We start from the raw sequence: 20,140 nt of genomic DNA on the forward strand, positions 1-20,140 counted from the left end.
GTAGTAGGGTTAAAAAAAAATCTTGAAAACAGAAAGTAATAGAAAAAAAGGGAGAACAACAGAAATATGAACCATTTATTATGATATTAACGCTAAACCGTCTATGCCTTTTTTTTTTTACAGTCTATGGTCTATGCGCTATATACATTTCAAAATAAAATACACCAGTGCAGAATGTGCTCAATTCTTCTAGAAAGAGCAGTTGACAGCTCTAAAAAGTACTTCCGGTTCATACTTATTTTCTCAATAAGTCGCTCTAACATAAAAACCTGCTTTCACAAACGCTAAGGAAATACGCTCATATCACCACTTTACCGATCAAAGTTTTTTAAGTAGTTTATAATTTTTTTTTTTCTGAAATACGGCGTTTTTACGATGGTTGAAATAAGAGAGAGCGGCTGGTTTTGGAGTGGGAACCGGAAGTTGTTGCTGTCTCATCGCTGGCACTAAACGTGTGCTCTGACAACACACTGATGGAAAGAGGAGCTACAGAGTTATTAACTGAGTAAACTAAAGGCTTAACATAACCGAAACTAACAGAGAAACGACGACTTCTTGTGTGAGTGTTTGGCGTTAATTTGACAGCGGTGTCGCGTCTCTAACACTTTAATTTGCAGCTCTGTTGTGAGTCAGCTGGAGGAGCTAGCCTTTAAAGCTAACGCAGCTAACCAGAGACATCTCAAACTTTACCGATCTAACAGACATATCTCGGGCTGTTATCTGGCTAATGTCTATACGTTGTCCAGGCCCAATGGCTGGGTGGTTTAGTCGTTGAGACGTCGCCAATATTTGCTGGTCCTGTGTCCAGTATGAGCGCATCAGCTGGGGACAGAGAGCCTGGGAACCCCTTGGACAATGTGAAGGAAGAGATCAGTGGCCCTACCTGCACAGGTGACAACAGCAAGCATGTAAGTAACGAGGCCGAGCAGATGTAAAAAGGATGTAAACATTGGTTTTGTTTTATTATCTAAACAGGAATAACTAAACTAAACTAAACTGCCTCTCTGTAGACACCAGTAAACTACAGTGGTGGATGTTGTCATACCTATATTTACATGATAGCAGTCACGTCACTGCCACCTGCAGTAACTTATCTGTTTATCAAGTGAAGGCTTAATACAGAAATAGAGCTGCATTCACTTTTTGACCACTCTATATGTGACAGTTTCATTATGAAAGATTTCTATAGAGATATCTAACTATCCACTAAGTAAACTATTCAGATTTATCATTGAAGTGATTTTTTATTGGAAAAAATGTCAGAATTTTATTGGTACTTTCATCTCAATACGTGAATGCACATATTAGTTTCTGTGATAAACAGTTTAGGGTTTTTGTATTTACTTTTTAAATAAACAATCAGTTATCATACAATCCTATACATCTTATATTACTTTACTGGGACAGGTGCTACACCTCAGTCAGTGTCCTCTGGTCTAGGGGTAATAGTGTGGGATGTTATTTACCTGGATGTTATATTTTGTACATCTGAAAATGAATAAATAAAGTAAAAAAAAAGATAGTTTATATTTCCTTACAAGGGCAGTGCCATGTTTTTAAAAAATGTCTTTCTCATGTTTTGTAGACAGGAGATTGGACGTGGCTAAAAGAGTTTTACCACTGGCTAATTTACACCTCAGTCATTGTCCTCTGATCATCCTCACTAACTTATGAAGTAATCAATGCTTTTGTTTGTTATTTTGTAGGACTCAACCGTATGCTCGGGCAACACTGAAATTAAGAGCCGTGCTGTGGTCAAGTATTCGGCCGCCCCGCCTCCTCCCAGCTATGCCTTACTGCAGGAGAAGACGGACCTGAAGCTGCCTCCTGCTAACTGGCTGAGAGAAAACTCCCAGCTGGGCAGTGCAGGCACCACAATCTTAGGGTCCAGCAGCAAGAGCAAACCTTTCTCCAGGTATAATGTCATGAGCAATAGTATTACTACAGCCACACATTAGACATTGAGTGCTGCAGCTACCAATAGATTTTATTTATTTACCAATCATATTCAATTTGGACTTTGAGAAAAACTACAGTATGTCTCCAGTGTTGCTGGCTTAATTGGTCTTTAATTTAACCACATTTCTCTACCTGTGTCCTGCAATCTAAGGTACTTTGATTCAAAGCACTGTCATTGTTGACAGCTTATTAGATACACCCAACTAAAACTGTTGCAGTCTAATGCACCAGCCACACAATATACCAAAATATAATGATTCTTATTTAGTTTTTAGTGAAACAGTTTGAGAGATGAGCAGAGAGAGATTCAACCGTATGGTAATTTTCGATCGTGACATTTTGTCCATCCCATTTATTTCAATAAGCATTAAATTAAATATTTGGTTAGATTTTTTTCAAATGTGATTTACTGTTGACGCCTGTTGAGTACAAGTCACAGTTTGTATTGGAGGCTGAAAGCGTCACGCACTGTGCTCTGCTTAATTGTGGAAACCTGCTGGCAGATGGCCCCTGTTGGTCGGAATGTACTCAACATAATAATGCGGTGTAGACACTGACGAGACGCACTGGATAACTTCTGGCTGCATAAAGTGTTGATAATCCTCAATTGAGTGGATTAATATTGTGCTTATCAGTGGGTAAATAATGAATACGGACACTACTAAATCTTTAATCAGCCTGACACTAATCCACCGATGTGATTAACTTCCTGTCCGTCTTTTGTAGTTTTGGGATGGCCTATGACTTCATTGATTGCATCGGGGATGATGTTGACGTGGTGTCAGACTCAGAGGTTTGTGGAGCTGTTGCAACAAGGCAAACATTTCTTTCTTTGGTGCCCAAACAAGCTCACACAGCTGAACTTAATATTGTTTTCTGTCCAATTCAGAACATCAAGAAGCTTTTGAAAATTCCCTACAGCAAGTCCCACGTCAGTATGGCTGTTCACCGCGTAGGGAGGACCTTACTTCTGGATGAGCTGGATATTCAAGAGCTCTTCATGAGGTCTTCTCAGGTATTTTTACTTTTAAAGTCAAAGACAGTTTCTAGGGGTAATAGTGCAGGGTGTTATTTACCTTGATGTTCTGTTTTGTACATCTGAAAATGAATAAATGAAGTATTTAAAAAGAAGACAGTTTCCTAACAAGCGCCATGTTTTTAAAAATGTCATTCTCATGTTTTGTAGACAGGAGATTGGACATGGCTGAAAGAGTTTTACCAGCGGCTAATTGATCAGAAATGGCAGAGGAAAAAGAAGAGTAAAGAGCACTGGTATCAGAAAGCAATCCTGTCAAAGTTCCTCTACTACAGGTGAGTTAACTGCTGTTAATTGAGTAGTGGAGAGGAACGAGTGGAGTTTACCATCTGTCACCACTTTAGCTCCATCTCTTTGTTTCCTGCAGTATAAATGGTGATGGGGCTGCAGAGCCTGTACCAGACAACCGTCCTGAAGGGGAGGAGGAGAACGGGGCAGAGGAGTTCAGTTCTTCATGGCCCACGACCTTCACCAGCACACCGTCTGACACCGAAGAATCAGATGCTCCCAAGCAGGTACAAAAACAACAATAATGATAAAATTAAAAAATGTCAGAAAAATGTCCCACACTTCAAACATTATTACTGTATCTACAGTATGTAGGTATAGTAATTATATTAATATGATGACTGAAATAGATGATTAAGAAAATCTCAGAAAACACATTTAAATGTCAGATGATCAATAAAATGTCAGATAAATATCAATAAACAGCAGAAAAATCTCCAAGAGAATAAGTAAAATGTCCAAAGTGTCCAGAAAATGTCAATAAAATGAGCAAAAAATAAAGAAACTTATAAAAAGGAAATGGGCCATATGTTTGCCCTAGGGCACTTATCTACTTTTTTTTATGAAACAGACCGATTTGCATTGAAATGGAGAGATGAGAGCTCATCCTTAGAAATTAGGTGATTGTAATCTTTATTAGGAACGATCCCTTCATATTCACAAAATGTTACAGTAACTTTATAACCAGCATTTCTAGATTGAAAGTATCTCTTCGTGGCTGCAGGACTTACAGTATGTAGAGGCCTTAGTTTGCACTGCTTACGCTGACTGTATTGCTCCTTAAAAATATATAGGAAAGTATGGACAGTACGTTTGCCCTGGGTCAGGTGACGTCCGTCCCCAAAGAGCAGAACCTCCCTACACTGTTCAACGAAGGGGAGAACAGCCAGGTAATGCAACTTTTTACTTTCTTCCAATGATAGGCCTATACTGTATATGACACCTGTTTCTAATATATACTTGCTCATCAGGGTTTAAGAAACGACTTTTTGCGAAACATCATGTGGACGTTCGAGGATATCCACATGCTGGTCGGGTCCAACATGCCTATTTTTGGAGGTGGTCGCTATCCTGCCGTCAGTCTGAGACTCAGGTTAGAAGAATCCATCTGCTCTCACCCCGGATCTTGAATTAATGCTGATTTACCGTCTCTTATACCTGCCCTTCCTCTGTGTTTTTCAGGGACAATAATAAACCAATCAACATTCTGACAGGTATCGACTACTGGCTCGACAATCTCATGTGCAATGTCCCAGAACTGGTCATGTGCTTTCACGTTAATGGCATAGTTCAGGTGAATTGCCTCTGGCTTTTGTCCAGTATCATTATCGTCCATGTGATTATCGCCATAGTTCATTTTCATAGTATAAAATGTCATTTATAATGGCAGTGAAAATGTTTTACTGTCACAGATTTTCAGCCTTCACCTTTTAAAATGAGGTGATACATTTTGTGGTTTTTCCTGCAGAAATATGAGATGATAAAGACAGAGGACATTCCTCATCTGGAGAACTCCACTTTCTCCACAAGGGTAGTGAAAGACATTGCCCAAAACATCCTTTCCTTCCTGAAGTCCAACTGCACCAAAGAGGGTCACACCTACTGGCTTTTCAAAGGTGGGAGATGGCTTATTCGTTCTTTGTGCTGTATGCTAATCTGAATGCCTGTCTCCATGGTTTCTAATTGTTTCTTGACCCTGCAGCGAGTGGGAGCGACATTGTGAAGCTTTATGATCTAACTACTCTGTGTGAGGAGGCTGAAGAAGAGAAATGTCAGAATCCCTTCACTCTTCCTGTAGCAGTATTACTCTACAAGTAAGTATCTGAAGATTTGTACTATCGTTTAGTCATTCATTTCAGGATGATCAACTTCTGACTTAATACACAGTATTATACTATAGTATGTATTTTTATGAACTTGCAGACTTTGATTAAGGCTCTTAAAGGGTTTGTAAAATCTGAACACCTAGCATTTTAAATAATTTAAATTTTGAAATATTAATATAAACATTTAAAGAGGTCGTTTCCAGCTCAGCACCTTCCTCAGTTTTTATAAAGTTTGCTTAAATTTGACAAGTGTTTTCTATTTTGTGATACAGAGTGGCCAGCAACCTGATGCTGAAGGCGAGGCAGAACAGAAAACACTACGGCACAATCAGAACTCTGCTCTTGAACTGTGTCAAACTTCTGGATCAGGAGAGACATCCGCAGGTAACGAGAAGTACTGAGCCAGTCTAGACTGGATTTAAACACAGACGCTGCTTCTAGGTAAAATGATAGATGCTAAAAAGGGGAGAGAATAGTTCTTTCCCGTACAAAATTTAACATCATAAACCACAATGAGTGTAGTCTAATTAAAATATGGTTCAATAATATAATATTACAGTAATATTATACGATTATACTCTTACTTTACAACTTATCGTAAAATAAGAGTGATATTTTTGATTTATGTTTGGACACCGGAGAAAGTACAAAAGTGATATCACTCTACTAAATCTGAGAAAGTTGCAGTTGAGATGTGATTGAACCCGACTGCGCTCCTGATCCCTTCTATCTCGTGTCTCTTCAGATCATCGCCTCGGCCCACTACATGCTGTCAGAGCTGTTCCAGCTCGACGAGCCCCCTGAAGAAGATGGAGGGGAGTCGCTCCGCGCCGGTGGCTCAGAGGACAGCTACAGCGACGAGGACCGGGTGGAGGATGAGGAGGAGGAGGAGGAGGAGCTGACGGAGGACAGCGACGACAGCAGCTCCTACAGTAACTGCTCCAGCCCGCAGGACGACAGCAAAGCCGTGGCCGTGATCCGCTCCGTAGGGGAGCTGTCGGTGCCAGAGAAATACAAATCCACTTACCAGATCAGAGTGAGTGCGTCTCCTCCACAGAGACCTAATAGGAGAGAGTGGAGTGTGTTAAACGATACAATAAAGACTATCTTCCCTTCTTCTTTCTTCTTTCTTTTTCAAATCTCTGCAGCCAAGTTGTGCTTTCCCTGTTTCTCAAGACAAAGAGGAGAGATGCAGACACGTCCTGTGCTACGCCCTGAAAGTGAGTCTCGACATGACGTCTGTGCTTAGCGTACATTCACTGCTAATGATGCGAAGTTTGTCACCTAACAGTTAATAATTGTAATTATACACAACACAGGGCCTGAAAGCGGTGGATGGCAGCGTAAAGAAGGAGAGTGATCTCCCGGCTGCAGACCCCAACACACCCATACCTCTCAAATATGAGGACAGAAGTGCTATCGGAGGCTGCACGGCCGAGAAAGGCCTCTCTCTTCTTCTGGAAAGAGGTCAGTCTGCAGTCCTTCTTACAAAGGATAACTGACATAACGAAGTGAGATCTGTTTTTCTAATGAGCAGGGACTTACATCATTTTACAACCATATATGTGCGTGTGTCACTAGCGGGCCCCTTGCAAGCCGACCAGAAGCACCCGACACGTTCAGGGATGATCCCCGGGTCGTGGCAGCACCATATGAAGCTGCAGCTCTTCCTCAAAGCCTCCAAGGCCTACTACGTCCTGTCTGATGCAGCCACTAACTTGCTGAAGTATGGGCGAGCCCTGCGCTACATCAAGCTGTCTCTGCAGTGCTACGGTAACATCGTCAATTAACTCTAAACTTTGCAAAAGTTATGTTATTGTAACACTTCATTTTGATATATTTCTTTATTCATTCACTTTTTATTATAATACTTATGAATGCTCTAAAAATCCTGTATTATATGGCTGCTACTATTATAACATTTAAACTTAATGCCCATTGCAGTTTTGTGAAGCACTATAATAACTTAACATTTGTTTGTCTTTCTCCTTCCCCTCCTTTCCTGCTGTTTCCTCCAGATGCCTATTGCTCAGTGAGCGGTACACTGCACCCACAGGTGTTGCACTTTCACAGCCAGTGCCTGTCTCTCTGTGGGGACATCCAGCTGATGTTGGCCCAGAATGCCAACAACAGAGCAGCTTACCTGGAGGAATACAGCTACCAGACCAAAGAGGACCAGGAGATCCTGCACAGCCTGCACAGAGAGAGCAGCTGCCAGGGTCAGTCACCGAACACACACAGTCATGCAAAATCTGAAGGCGCACGGTGGCCCAGTGGCGTTGGCCAACATTTTAAAGGCCTGGTCTGATATCTGATGTATTATTTTTTTTCTTTTCAAGTTGTATTCACTTATTGATCATTCACAATCCTTTTACTCTGCATCCACCAGCCTTTAATATGGCAACAGACCTGGCAATGGACCCAGAGTACCAGCTGTTTGTTAGCAGTAAGTGCTACGAGGCAGCGTTCGAGCTGCTCGAATCTGAGGCTTTGAAAGACCAGGCCTCGGATCAGCTGGCTCAGGTGCTCAAACGACTGGGAAACATCCGCAACGAGATGGGAGTGTACTACATGAACCAGGCCGCGGCCGTGCAGACTGAGAAGGAAGGTAATGATGGATAACAGCTGCAACTCTAACAGCTGTACTGACCAATATCATTTAAAGAGGAACTATGCAGGATTTTAAAACTTAACTATGCTACATTTTTACCTTAATTAAACGGCTTTGGAGTGTGGTTGGTTTACAGTACTAAATGACATGTAACTTGTTACAGGGAGAACGGAGGCTCTGTGCCGTCCACCTAGCGTCTTGTGGCTGAAAAACAACTGTGCAAGATCAGTGCCGCTGCCCCGGCGTCCCAGCTCTCGAACTGTGCACCACGACACAAATGCGCTCCGTAACCCATAATCTCTTGTTTATGACAGATAATACTCCACAAATATACACATGGTAACATCGTGTATGATATATAACATTATGTACCGCTCTATTCATTGATTTCTTGTCGGCTTTGTTGTAAACGAATGCACATGGCCAGGAGGAGGGTTAGCAAACAAGAGGAAAAGCGACCAGACTTGCATAGTTCCCTTTTTAAAAACTGGTTTGATCTCTCACCTGTGTCTCACTGAGCTTTTCCTCCTCCTCCTCCTGCAGTAAAGAAGTCCGTATCTGTAGCAGAGCAGGAGATGTGGAAAAAGAGTTTTGCCTTCTTTGAGAAGGGCATGAAGGACTTTGAAGCCATCGAGGACAGCACCAACACAGCTCTGCTGCTGTGCAACACCGGCAGGCTGATGAGAATCTGCGCTCAGGCCCACTGCGCCATCTCAGCCGACCACAGCAGAGGGGAGTTCTCACCTGAGGAAGCTCTCTACTACAACAAGGTGCCGTGTCAAAAACCTTTTACATCTTAAATCCACACTGATCTCTCTATAGTTAGATGCTCTTAATGATTTCCAACTAACTCCAACCCAGGCTATCGACTACTACCTGCGGGCGATGAAGTCACTGGCGAGCAGAGGGAGCCACCCAGCAGTGTGGGACAGTGTAAACTGGGAGCTGTCCACGACCTATTTCACCCTGGCTACACTCCTGCAGGACTACGCCCCGCTGTCCAGGAAGGCCCAGGAGCAGGTGCTTTAGTTCGACACATTTAAATGATGACAATGATCTTAACCTTTGCCCCTCTCCAAATGGCTCATTTCAAAGAGCTGTAAAAACATTTACATCTTCAAAAGGTCCCTGTTTCACAGATGAATATGACTCATGGTCAAACATATAATCATTGGTCTTGTGGGTGTTTTTTCAGATTGAGAGGGAGGTGACGGAGGCGATGATGAAGTCCCTGAAGTACTGTGACCTCACGACTGAGTCGGCTCGTCAGCCGCTCTACCAGTACAGAGCTGCCACCATCCACCACCGCCTGGCCTCCATGTATCACAGCTGCTTCCGCAACCAGGTGGGAAGTCATGTCAAATTCTCCATTAATAGAAAATCTTTCTTTTTTTCCTATAATTTTTGCTTTTAGAGCTAATAAGAGTTAATAGAGTTGTTGTTTTGTTTATGCTCAAAGAAAAATGTGTTACTTTCTGTGAGGAAAAGAAAGCACAGACTAACTGGAACAGGATCAGAGTCTGTGTTTTATACTTACCACAGTATAATACACACTGAATGATGTCTGTGCCTCTGGCTCTAATCGTGTGACAGGTGGGGGATGAACACTTGAGGAAGCAGCATCGGAGCCTGGCAGAGCTTCACTACAGCAAAGCTGTTTGTTTATTCCTCAGCCTCAAAGATGCGCCCTGTGAGCTGCTCCGCACGCTGCTGGAGAGGGTGGCCTTCGCTGAGTTCACTATGGCAGGTGAGAAACTTGTTTGTTTTTTTCTTTTTTTATTAACAAAACCAACACCAAACAAACACACAACATGAAGTATTTCATTCAGTCCAGCAACCTCAAAACGTAACAAAACATTTTAAGATATAAAGCAGGAAATCCTAGATTCTGTATACAAATAGTTTTAATTACAAAAAGCAAATATATTAAATCATGTTTCACACAATCCTCTTTCAGTCGGGTACAGACTTTTTTACAAATCTCAACCTTCAATAAACTTCAATAAACAGAAGCTTCAGCAATTTTTTTTTTTTTGTCTCTGTAGCATCACCAGTTCCACAGAGAAGAAAATATGAGCCTCCATCCTGTAGGCAGTCAGCAGTGTTTAGAGTTGGCACTAGAGAAAGACTGAATTTAATGTTTCCTCCTGTCTCTCCACAGGTCAGAGCAGCAGCGCAGCTAAGCTGAAGAGCCTGACCGGTGCTCTGGAGATCATGACAGAGACTCGCCACGCTTTCACGCTGATTCACAAGGAGCTGCAGGAGGAGCAGACAGAGGTCGGTTTCAGAGCAGCCGGTGGGAAATACTCTCCCTGGCTCGTTCATCTTCATAGAGCTTTTGTCCTCGATCACACACCATCACCTACAACATCGTCTCCTTTCATTTTCTCCTGCTATAGCCGAGTGAACCGAACCCTGCGGGACCTGCAGAGGCTCCTGATGTGACCGGCGGTCCCGCCTCAGGACCGAACCTCCAGGAAGTGATGAAGTTAATTGGCGTGTTTGAGCCAAGTTTCTCTTTCCTGCTGCTGCAGCTCATCAAACTGATGACGACCATGAAACGGAAACCAAGGTGAGCAAGAGTCTCTTAAACCTGCAGTGTTCATCTGATCGTGAATGTCTCTCTAATAGTTTTTTTTTTTTTTTTTTTGCAGCAATAAGGACGAGGAGCTGCTGAAAACCTACAAGAACGTCTACTCCAAGCTGCTGCGAGCCGAGAAGAACGCGCCGCTCCTCAGCCGCGTCACGCTCTACGTCGAGCTCCTGCAGCAGCTCACCCCGCAAACAGGAAGTGACGACACAGGTGCTCATTCATGATATTGACATTAAACACAACAAGACTTTTGACTCCGCTCTCTGCGCCTCCGCACGGACATCGAAGCTGCATCATTCTGGGGGAAGACTTGACAACTGTTTTCTCAAAGATGCCGTGACAGAAAACAGAGACTTTACAGACATCATTATTAACAGGCACATCCTCAGGCGACACTTGTCTCACTCTGAATTACAACGTCGAAGCTACTATTCACCTCCTGCGCCTTGAAAACAAACCCATCTTTTTCTAACATTTGCAACACAGGTTTTGAATTGTACATTTTTGTTGTAAATTCAAAAAGATTTTATTTAATTTTCTTATCGTTTGAGCACTTATGGGTCATAAGATAAAGCTCCTCTGTGTGGGATTTGTTGTTGTGCAAAAACACACCATAATAAGAACAATTTCACAATCACAATGAACGTCTACACAGAGGAAGGCTTGAAAAGTGATGAATCGTTTAGCACGGGCTCAGAAAACTTTAATATAATTGGTATTTTTGACTTTTGATTCACTAATACCAATGATGCTGTGAATAGAACAGATTTGAAGTGTGACTGAAGACGAGTTGAAATAAGCTCAAATGCGTTATTTGCTTTCCAAAACAACATTGTGCAATAGTTTGGCAACATTCAATGCAAACTCAAAGGCTAGTTTGTCCACATTGCTGTATCTATAAATGTGAGTTTCTATCAGCATGGTTTGCTGTGACATGAAAATAAAAGCTTTTTCAATTTTAAACACTGTTTCTGTAGATATTCTGTCTCATCACCATCACCTTGGGCTAATAGGACGCATCAGATTAACCTTTAGTGGAGGTTTGAGCTAAAATAGTGTATTTATCCACACCTTTTAATGATGCACTGTGCACAGCTGCTTCACCTTCAACAAGGTAATTCAGAGTGACTGATTTTTAGCGGCGCAGGCGACACCGTCCCCTCTGGCACTGACTCGAGCTGCACCGTTCAGCCCCAGTCGCTGAAGAGGCGACATGATGTTTTTAATGCAGTGTCAGTGAACTGGGTCACCCGGCTGTTACTGAGCTGTATCCACACCAGATGGAGCAGCAGGGGAGAGGGTGGGAGGGAGGGAAGGAGGGAGGAGGAGGGGGGGCAAACTGTCCCTGCACCTCATTAATCAGGCTGGACCCTCGGTGCTGAGCGTGACTGGCTGTCGGACAGTGACTGAGGTGAAAAGGAGGAGCAGGGAGGCGAAGCCGCAGAATTATTACATCGTAAATCTCACTGTAGTCGGATAAAGAATTTAATTAGACTCTTTAAAATCTGGGAAAAATTATTCTTAGCAATTAAGTTACCAGATTGTTCTGTTGAATAAGAGGATGAAGTACAAATATAAATAATACCACATTGAAAGTGTTGTGTAACTAACTATCAAAGAAAAAGCCAGAACTCGATGTGATAGAAATAAGGAACGACTATGCAACAACAACAACTACCCAAACAATATGATTCTGTACAATATAGTGCAATAACAAGTCCTTACTGGTTATACTGCTTATTTCACTGTCAATCAGTCACTGTATGACACAGCGGTCATTGGTCTGATCCTCTTGAGGTTCCACATGGGAGGCGGCAGGCGTCTCCTCTTGGTAATGAGACGCTCTGTGGTTCAAAATGTTTTGGAGGATGTCTTTGCTCTCACTTGGTGGTAGGTTGTAGAAGAAATACTGTGGCGCCATCTGAGTGAACCTGAACAAGAAAACAGTGTTAGGAAAACCACTGAAGTGATCAAGTGTTCATTCAGTCTCATTTTGGTTCAATTTCTGTTTAATATAACTGATGCACATTATATTACGATTCGCAAAAACTTGTCCTCAGTCAAAGTTAGTTGTGCATGGCACCCACTAATGCTGGAGAGGAGTCTCACAGTACATGTGGTCCTCACATAATTTGAGCTGCAATGAACTGATGCACACATTTGATTTCAGGATGTGAAGGCTAAGGGAGCATGACAAAGGCTGCAGGGTTTCTCTTTTCCTGTGCAGCTCCACATTCCCAGGCATCTGCTCAATCCATAATCCCCTCTGAAACCAGCAAATACTAGAGAACAGGATTATGATACCCCCCTCCCTCCTCCCTCACAACCAGCGCTGCTGCTAGTCTAATGCTGAACTGGAGCTTTACATCTGGTCCACAAGAGGAAGGGAATGTGTTTGATTAGTTTTAAGCCTCTCAGACACGAAGACATGAGGGTGGTCTACTTGGTGGTGGTTCTTCAACAAAAAAAAACAAGACAATGCAGCCTAGTTTATGATTAACAGATTTACGATTGACAGATTCAGTGATGTGGATGCAAGACAAGAGCACACATTGAAATGAATATAATGTTAACAAGGCTGAGACTCACTCCTCGGGCGTTACGTGGGTGACGGTGCGGAGACAGTTGTCCTCGGAGAAGGAGTGCTCATGGAACAGCACCCACTCTGGCAGGCCCAGCTTAGGGCTCTTGGCTCCGTAGCCAGACAGAGGATGGATCTGTGCCACATGCTTATGGGTCAAAATGAAGTAGTTCCCTGATCCATCCACATCCCGAGCCACCTGAGCCGAAAAACAGCCAGACACAGTCAGGTGGATTTCAACAAAGGAAAAGCAGTCACTGCCTAAGGAGACATTTTAAATGAACAGGAGCAGACATGACGAGCATCAAAAATGCATCTGTCAAGTCATACTTAAGATTTTTGCCTCAGGAAACAAAGGAGATTAAACAATAAAGGGCTGTGGAAATATAAATACTGAAGGAAGCTGAAGTGCTGAAAGATGTGCTGATTTAAAGTGTCGTGAACTTTAAGTGTCTGCTTAAGTGCTGTAAAGAGTGTCAGAGGATTCAGCAAAACATCAAGCAGTTGAAGTGTTAATTGAAATGTACAATTTACAAAACTGAACAGGAAGTTTCAGGTGAAATAAGAGAGGCCCTAAAAGGAATTAGAGGTGATTCATCTGTATTAACTAAAATGAGTGTTTGCCGAAATGTAAAAACAGAAAACTGTGAATTTTAACCGTGAAAGTTGTGAGAAAATCAGAAGACATTTTTGTTTATTTGTGTGCTGCTGTGTGAAGGTCTGACACAAGGGTCCTGATAGATAGTCAGTTGGTGTGCAAACATAAAAAGGAGCTGAAATCTCTGCTGTATAGAAAGAGGTTAATTGAGTTTAAGTGTTAGTTCAAGAACAACAGATAAAAGCAAGATGAAAAGTCTGCTAAAGAGTAAGATATGGAAGCAGCTGAACTGTGAGTTAAAGTGGAAGTGGAACAGGTGAAATGTCAGTTGCAGGATAAAAAAGCAAAAGGGAGTTCAAGTGTGTATTGTGAACAACTGAAATGTCATTTGTTTCCATAAGCACTGAAAAGAGTTGAACTGACAGAATAAGAGTAAATATCAGTATCAGTAAATATCACAATCATGGCTAAGTGATAAATCTAAGTATTAAGCTGTGTAACTTTCCCAATATTCATTATTAATATTAGTAATAACACAAACTGATTGTTGTTGATTCTACATATTTTAATCATCTCTAATACATTCATATTTAATCAAGATCATGGCTCATTTCTGCTGCGTGTGTTTGATGTAAACTGACGATGTTAAGCTGATAATCTCTCCTGCTGATCTAGTGTGTTTTTGTCGTGCGGTGTTTTGCTGCGTGTCAAGTCGTGTTATCCGACCTGCATGAAGAAACCTGCCAGCAGGGCTCTCCTGATGTTCAAGGTGTTGCTTCGGGACCCGAAGGCCGGCACCGAGACGGGAAGCTCGATCCTCTTCAGGGTGTCGGTGAGCTCCGTGTGAAGAGCGTCAGCCATCAGCAGAGAAGTGTGGTTCAGGTAGAAATCCTTACACCACTTCTCTACCACACAGTCTAATGTTGAAGACAGGTATTAGATTATAGATATTTCTATTAAAAGAAACTGTTTGCTATAAATACACATTTTAGGGTCAATAAGCCTGTTTTTATTCTCTCTGAACTCACATGGGTCCTGCTGACACTGTTTAAAAGCCTTGTAGATATTGATGAGGGTGAAGTGGTCTCCCTCTGGGTGCTGGAACTTCATGTAGCACTGGGTGGCCTCCAGCTTCAGGTCCACAGGGGGAACCACGAAGCACGTTGGTGCTGAAATAAATATTACACAGGACAAATGTAATGATAAGAATTTACCGTTTTCCTTTTTTTGGATAACGTGTTTATTTATTTATTTGATTAGGACATTGCATATTAACCAACATGTCAGCCAGAGCATCAATGTAAATATGCTGGAGTTAGCATAGTTGCTAATTCACATCCGTTGTCCTAAGGCAAGTCATAACATACAAACAATATACCAGTATACAAATAGATAAAACACAGTTTTACACAAAAGTAAGTCCCAATTCACATTAATTCACATTAAGAGTCCATATAGGAAAATAGAAAGACAAAAAGTTATGTATGAGAGCAGGTCTGGCTTGCTACTAACCACTGTTTGAGGGTCTTTTTGAAAGTGGTGTAAGTGGCTGTGGGTCTAAGTGTACGGTATGTTATGTTTCCAGTGTGTGTTACCTGTTAGCATGGCAGCGATGATGACCACCTCGCTGACACAGTCGAATTCACAGGAGGCGAGCAGAGTCTTGGCCATCTGCGGCTCCAAGGGGAACTCGGACATGATGATGCCCATCTCAGACAGGTTGCCGTCATTATCCAGAGCTGCCAAGTAGTCCAGCTCCTCCAACGCCTGCATCAGTCCTCCAGGGTCTGGGGTAGAGAGGGGTTTTTTGGATTATACACCAAAACAAACTGAGGTAAAAACCAGAAAACCAACATGTCCTTTTTGATTTCCCACTATCTAAACTGAGATTATTAATTACATCCAGAAACTGTTGTGGATTATTTGTGTGCTGTAATCCAAAGTGCTGATCCACTGGGACAATCCATATAGAGTATACTGGCACCCTGCTGGGCAGCGAAAAGACTCAGCAGATTAGGATGTTATAATCCTCACCAATATCTGCTGCCATGCATCACTATGCACCATGAAGTCTGTGGGAGCTGCACAGGAGATTTTGTGCTCCGTCTTTGCCACAAACATGTTTTTGATGAACATCACGGTGGATGAAAAGAGACACAGAGCAGGAGGAAATAATAGATGCTCTCTATTATCACACAGCAGCTACTAGTTTGTCTGCGCTCTAATCAACTAATGGGAGGCTCAGTGTGTTTGTGTGTTTGTTGTTGGAGTGGTGGTGAATAAATCCGGAGGAACAAAAGCCACACGGAAGCAGGTCAGCTCTGAAAGGATGCTCGCAGAACAGGAGCTGTCAGTTCAGCTGAGGCATGGATCACTGCCCCCCAATAAAAAAAAAAAAGTTCCTGTCTGCTGGAACAAAAGGGGAACGGGACTGAACCAGCTCAACCCAAAATTCATATTATCATCACCACAGAGGACGTGAGGCTCAGGGAACAAACGAGGCTCAACACCATTTCTCTCATTAATGTAAATCTCACCTGGCCTGTCGATGAAGTCGCAGTGTCCCAGCCCGGCGATCTCCATCCTCTTCAGGAAGAGCACAGTGGAAGTGATGTCAGACTCCACGATGTGCGGCCGCAACTCGGCAGGAAGCTGTCTGTCCTCCGGGTACAGACAGAAACACTTGCCTGCAGCAGAGAAAAAGCCTTTTTTATTTTATTTTTATTGTTCATTTTAGGACAAGATGGCAGCCAGAGATTCACAGCTTCTCACCTGTTGCACCTGTCGCCAGCCGTCGACGACTCTCCGCCTGAACTGAGCTGATTGGCTGAATGATGATGGAGTTAGTCCTGATCCTGGGGTTGTAAACCTGCAACACAATCACAGTGTGTTGACTATGAATAAACAACTGTTCAGAAGCTAAATGTAAACACATATCATTAATCACTTCATTATATTTCAGAGAATCAATAAAGGAAACAATAACTCTTCCTCCACTGGCTAAATGAAAACACACTTGCATATTACTTACAATACATAGCATTTTCTGCAGGATAAGTACTTTAACTTTCAGTAACTTTACATTGTTAAACTTCTTTTTACTTTTTTGTTCATTTTTATCATCATGTGGGACTTCCTGGTATTGGTACTGGCTCTTACTCAAGTTTCTCATTTAACTATCTGGCTACTTCTTCCATCATTGATCATCTACCATCTCAATATTATCTTTACTGAACGTATACACAAATCTACTCAGGGCCGTAATTTAACACATTTTCAAATTAGAAGGCACCTAAAACTTGATTTATACGTAGATGTTTAATGGTGTATGGCACAGAAACATTTCAGACTGTAGAGTGAAACTTTGAAGAACATTTTGGTTTCCAGGCAGCAGTTTATGAGGTAAGCTGAATTATTTACCCTTGACACTACACTGCTATGTGATTCTTGTTATAGACAACAAAATACATAAAACATAACCAATTCATACCATTGTGATGGTTAAAGTGACAACATATGAATCCTCTACATCCTCGAGGGATGCTAAAGGCACCTACTTCTGCTGCTATAGCAGTATGATATATAACCCTGGAGCCCTACTTTAAAAAGTTTATGAGGTCTTTAAGTAATTACTCGAAGTCTTACTCACATATCTCCTCTCAAGGCCGGCATCAATGACAAAGCTGATGGAGCGAACAGCCCAGAAGAAGTCCTCGTTGGGGCTGGATGTGAGGAATACTCTGCGGGTCCTGCTTGTCTCCTCTTCTCCTGGAGAGACGGGGAGATTCCCGGTCTGACCAGGGTGCACAGCAACAGGCAGGAGCTCACCCAGAGCAGCGGGCAAGCTGTGAGCCTCATGCTGCAGGATGTCATGGGCCAGATCTATCTCCTGGTGGAGAGAGGAGAAGAGGAAGAAGAAGAAGAATTGATTGATTGATTTGGATCCCCATTAGCTATAGAGAAAGAGAAAAAGATAGATGTTTTGTTTGTTTTCTTGTCACAACTATGTTTCATCTGTAATATTTTGAAATAGGGTATAATATTGGTGTTGAAGTAAGCCAATGTAATTAGAACAACAGAGAGGGGCAGGTACTATAAGTTTTCTTCATCCTGCTCCTTTTCATTCATGGTGACAATGTGTACATTATGTAATTTTGTGCAACCTTGTGAAGAATGTATACCATGAATGGAATAAACCAAAAAAAGAAAGAAAGAAATGCCAAAACTATTCTTCCTGGGGTCCATACAACATATTTACAATGTATCAATGCAATTTATGTCCCATACAATACAATCCATGTTCAAATACTACATAAAACACAAAGAAATACAAACAGATACACAACACAACAATATAAGACAGCTCCCTAGGTCAGCAGTGGTGCGTAGTATTTACATATCATGATGTCAACGTGTCACATATTATATATACTGGTCACACAATTAGAACTCAAGTTTCTATAGCCCATTGATGTTACATCCAGTGCCATCGAAACTCAGTTCCAAAAGCAGATTTGACAGTATCCGAAGAAGATTCACAGACTGTTATTTCCAGCAGTTGTGTGGTGTGTGTGTGTGTTGTGCTGCTTTATACCTGTGTCGTCACAAGGAACACAACCACATCTCCTTCCTCCTCGGAGTGGTGGATCTCCAGCACCAGACGGAGAGCCGAGCAGAAGTAGCCCTCTCCCGTGCTGCTGTGCACCGCCTCCCTGGCCCCGGGGCTCTCCAGGTGAATCAGAGGTAGGGGCGACCCGGTGAAGTGAGTCAGCTGCTTGGCGCCGGGCTGGGCCGAGCTGAGGAGAACCACGCGGAGCTCCGGCCTCTGCAGGGCGATGTCCTTCAGCAGGCCCTGCAGGACGTCGGTGGCCACGGTCCTCTGGTGGACCTGGTCCACCACCACCACGCTGTAGCGCTCCAGCAGAGGGTCCGACATCATCTCTCTCAGCAGCATGTCATCGGTGCAGTACCTGTGGCCAAGAGAGAAAAGCGATAGGAAGGAGCCTGCAGATTGTTTCCTGACAGACACTGCATTCAAATTCATAAAACCCTGAAATAAATCATCAGGTTTATTTAATTCTAAGCCTCTAGGCTGCAGCAGTGGATCCTGGAAATCCTTTCAGCATACCTCAGAATGGCATCTTAATGAAAGCCACTTTGTCTACACTTCAGCTTTGCCCCCATTAGTGTAATTTACTCTGGTAATTAGTCTGGGGAGTGGATGCTTTCCTACTCACCGGCTGCCTGTTTATCTTGTCCCCCTCCCCTCAATGTGCTGACTTTCTCTTTTTTTCCCCCAGCTGACTTACAAGGGACCCACATGAGGGAGTGTGACATATGGGCACATGGAGAAGCCAGGCAGCTGTGGAGCCCCTGAAAAGAGCCCCCCCCCCCCCCTCCCTCCCTCTCCTCTCCATCCCTCAGGTCTTTTGTTCACTGCTCTCTTGGGGGTGAGAAAAGGCGGGGTGATTTAGCGGTGCATGTCGTCATGTGCATTGTTGTAACTCAGCAAGAAGGGGGGAAAGTATCAGAAAGAAAGGGTACACTTTTATATTTGAAGGTATAGTCGTGGAGCTGTTGCTGCTCTAACGTACCGTAGGACTGTGTCTCCGGTGCAGCAGGTGTCCAGGGGGATGCTGTACCCAACCTCATGGCCGATGTTGACATCCATCTCATCTGCAACCCTCAGGGCGAGATCAACAGCCTGCTGGGCGTGGATCTGAGTACAAACCACCATGCCGTGCTGAAACTGGACTGACAGGCAGAACTCAGCACACCACTGAGGGATCTGTTTCAAAATAAGAGCAAGGGAAAGTGGGCAGTGAGAGAGAGGAGGCTTGGATATAAGTTCACTTTGCTGTTGCATGAATGAAAATGTGCAATCTCAGAGCATCAGATGGCCACAGTACTCACTTGAGAACTTCTCCCAGTTTTAGCAGAGCCACTGACTACAACAAACTGTCCTTTAGCCAAAGAGTCCATGAATTCACACTTAGCTTTCCACACTGGCAGCTCTTTTCTCTCCTTCAGCAGCTTGTAAAACCTGGAGGAATAAGGCAGTCCATCAAACTGATTAAGCTCCAGAATGTCATCATACTCTTTGTCCCCGTGACTCAAAGCTTCTGCGTCTGAACAAAGGGCAGATTTCCCCTCAAAACAGTCCTCTCCAGCTGAACTACTCATGTCCTGCGCCATTACAGCTGAGCTCCCGGTCTGTCCCGTTCAGACTTCATTTACAGATCCACAGGAATGAAGTTTGGAAACCTCCAGCTCTCAGCAAACTGTTGGACGGCACACAGACCGCCTCTGCAAGTGAAGCCAAATGAAAGGCTCACTAGGCGGCCAGCCCAGTGTTGTCATGTGGCCATTAATCCCATAGAAGAGCGGTCATCACCAGATGACACACACACACACACACACACACACACACACAATGGTGTGAGAACAAAGATGGATGGGCATGGACTCAGAGGAGTCTGGTGTTTACAAAGAGAACTGGCTCACATGCAAAGAACACAAGCTGTACATAGTGTAAAATGCATTTATTTATCAACTGTGGTTTAATTTAGTCATTTAGAAAATTAATTATCTCAGTGGTCGACAAAGAGGAGCAATTCATGTCCCCATCCAAAACAGGAGTGAGCCAGA

At 43.0% G+C, this 20,140-nt stretch overlaps 2 protein-coding genes across 3 annotated transcripts; one reads left to right on the forward strand and one right to left on the reverse strand.

Annotated features, from left to right (window-relative positions):
- Positions 1–220: 220 nt before the first annotated feature.
- On the forward strand, positions 221–11,276 carry edrf1 (erythroid differentiation regulatory factor 1). 2 transcript variants are annotated; one of them, XM_085799818.1, is made up of 26 exons: positions 429–559; positions 809–908; positions 1,707–1,915; positions 2,686–2,752; positions 2,849–2,974; positions 3,146–3,270; positions 3,363–3,510; positions 4,078–4,173; positions 4,255–4,376; positions 4,466–4,577; positions 4,752–4,899; positions 4,986–5,097; positions 5,382–5,493; positions 5,855–6,145; positions 6,258–6,329; positions 6,429–6,576; positions 6,691–6,882; positions 7,128–7,328; positions 7,499–7,717; positions 8,264–8,490; positions 8,582–8,740; positions 8,916–9,065; positions 9,314–9,467; positions 9,882–9,997; positions 10,120–10,292; positions 10,375–11,276. In XM_085799818.1, the coding sequence occupies exons 2-26, from the start codon at positions 810–812 to the stop codon at positions 10,535–10,537; spliced, it is 3,741 nt and encodes a 1,246-aa protein (XP_085655944.1). In that variant the 5' UTR covers positions 429–559; position 809; the 3' UTR covers positions 10,538–11,276. The 2 variants fall into 2 exon arrangements, with proteins under 2 accessions (XP_085655943.1, XP_085655944.1); XM_085799817.1 differs by having other exon boundaries at positions 221–908.
- On the reverse strand, positions 11,269–19,835 carry dhx32b (DEAH (Asp-Glu-Ala-His) box polypeptide 32b). Its single transcript, XM_085799819.1, has 11 exons — positions 19,406–19,835; positions 19,087–19,280; positions 18,087–18,462; positions 17,142–17,381; positions 16,265–16,361; positions 16,030–16,179; positions 15,088–15,279; positions 14,521–14,661; positions 14,219–14,409; positions 12,903–13,093; positions 11,269–12,244 (listed from the first exon to the last, which is right to left on the reverse strand). The coding sequence occupies exons 1-11, from the start codon at positions 19,685–19,687 to the stop codon at positions 12,070–12,072; spliced, it is 2,229 nt and encodes a 742-aa protein (XP_085655945.1). The 5' UTR covers positions 19,688–19,835; the 3' UTR covers positions 11,269–12,069.
- Between the last annotated feature and the right edge of the window lie 305 nt (positions 19,836–20,140).

Source organism: Trachurus japonicus, chromosome 15 (genome assembly GCF_045865225.1).
Source record: "Trachurus japonicus isolate A0001 chromosome 15, Traja_1.0".
Lineage (NCBI taxonomy): Eukaryota > Metazoa > Chordata > Actinopteri > Carangiformes > Carangidae > Trachurus > Trachurus japonicus.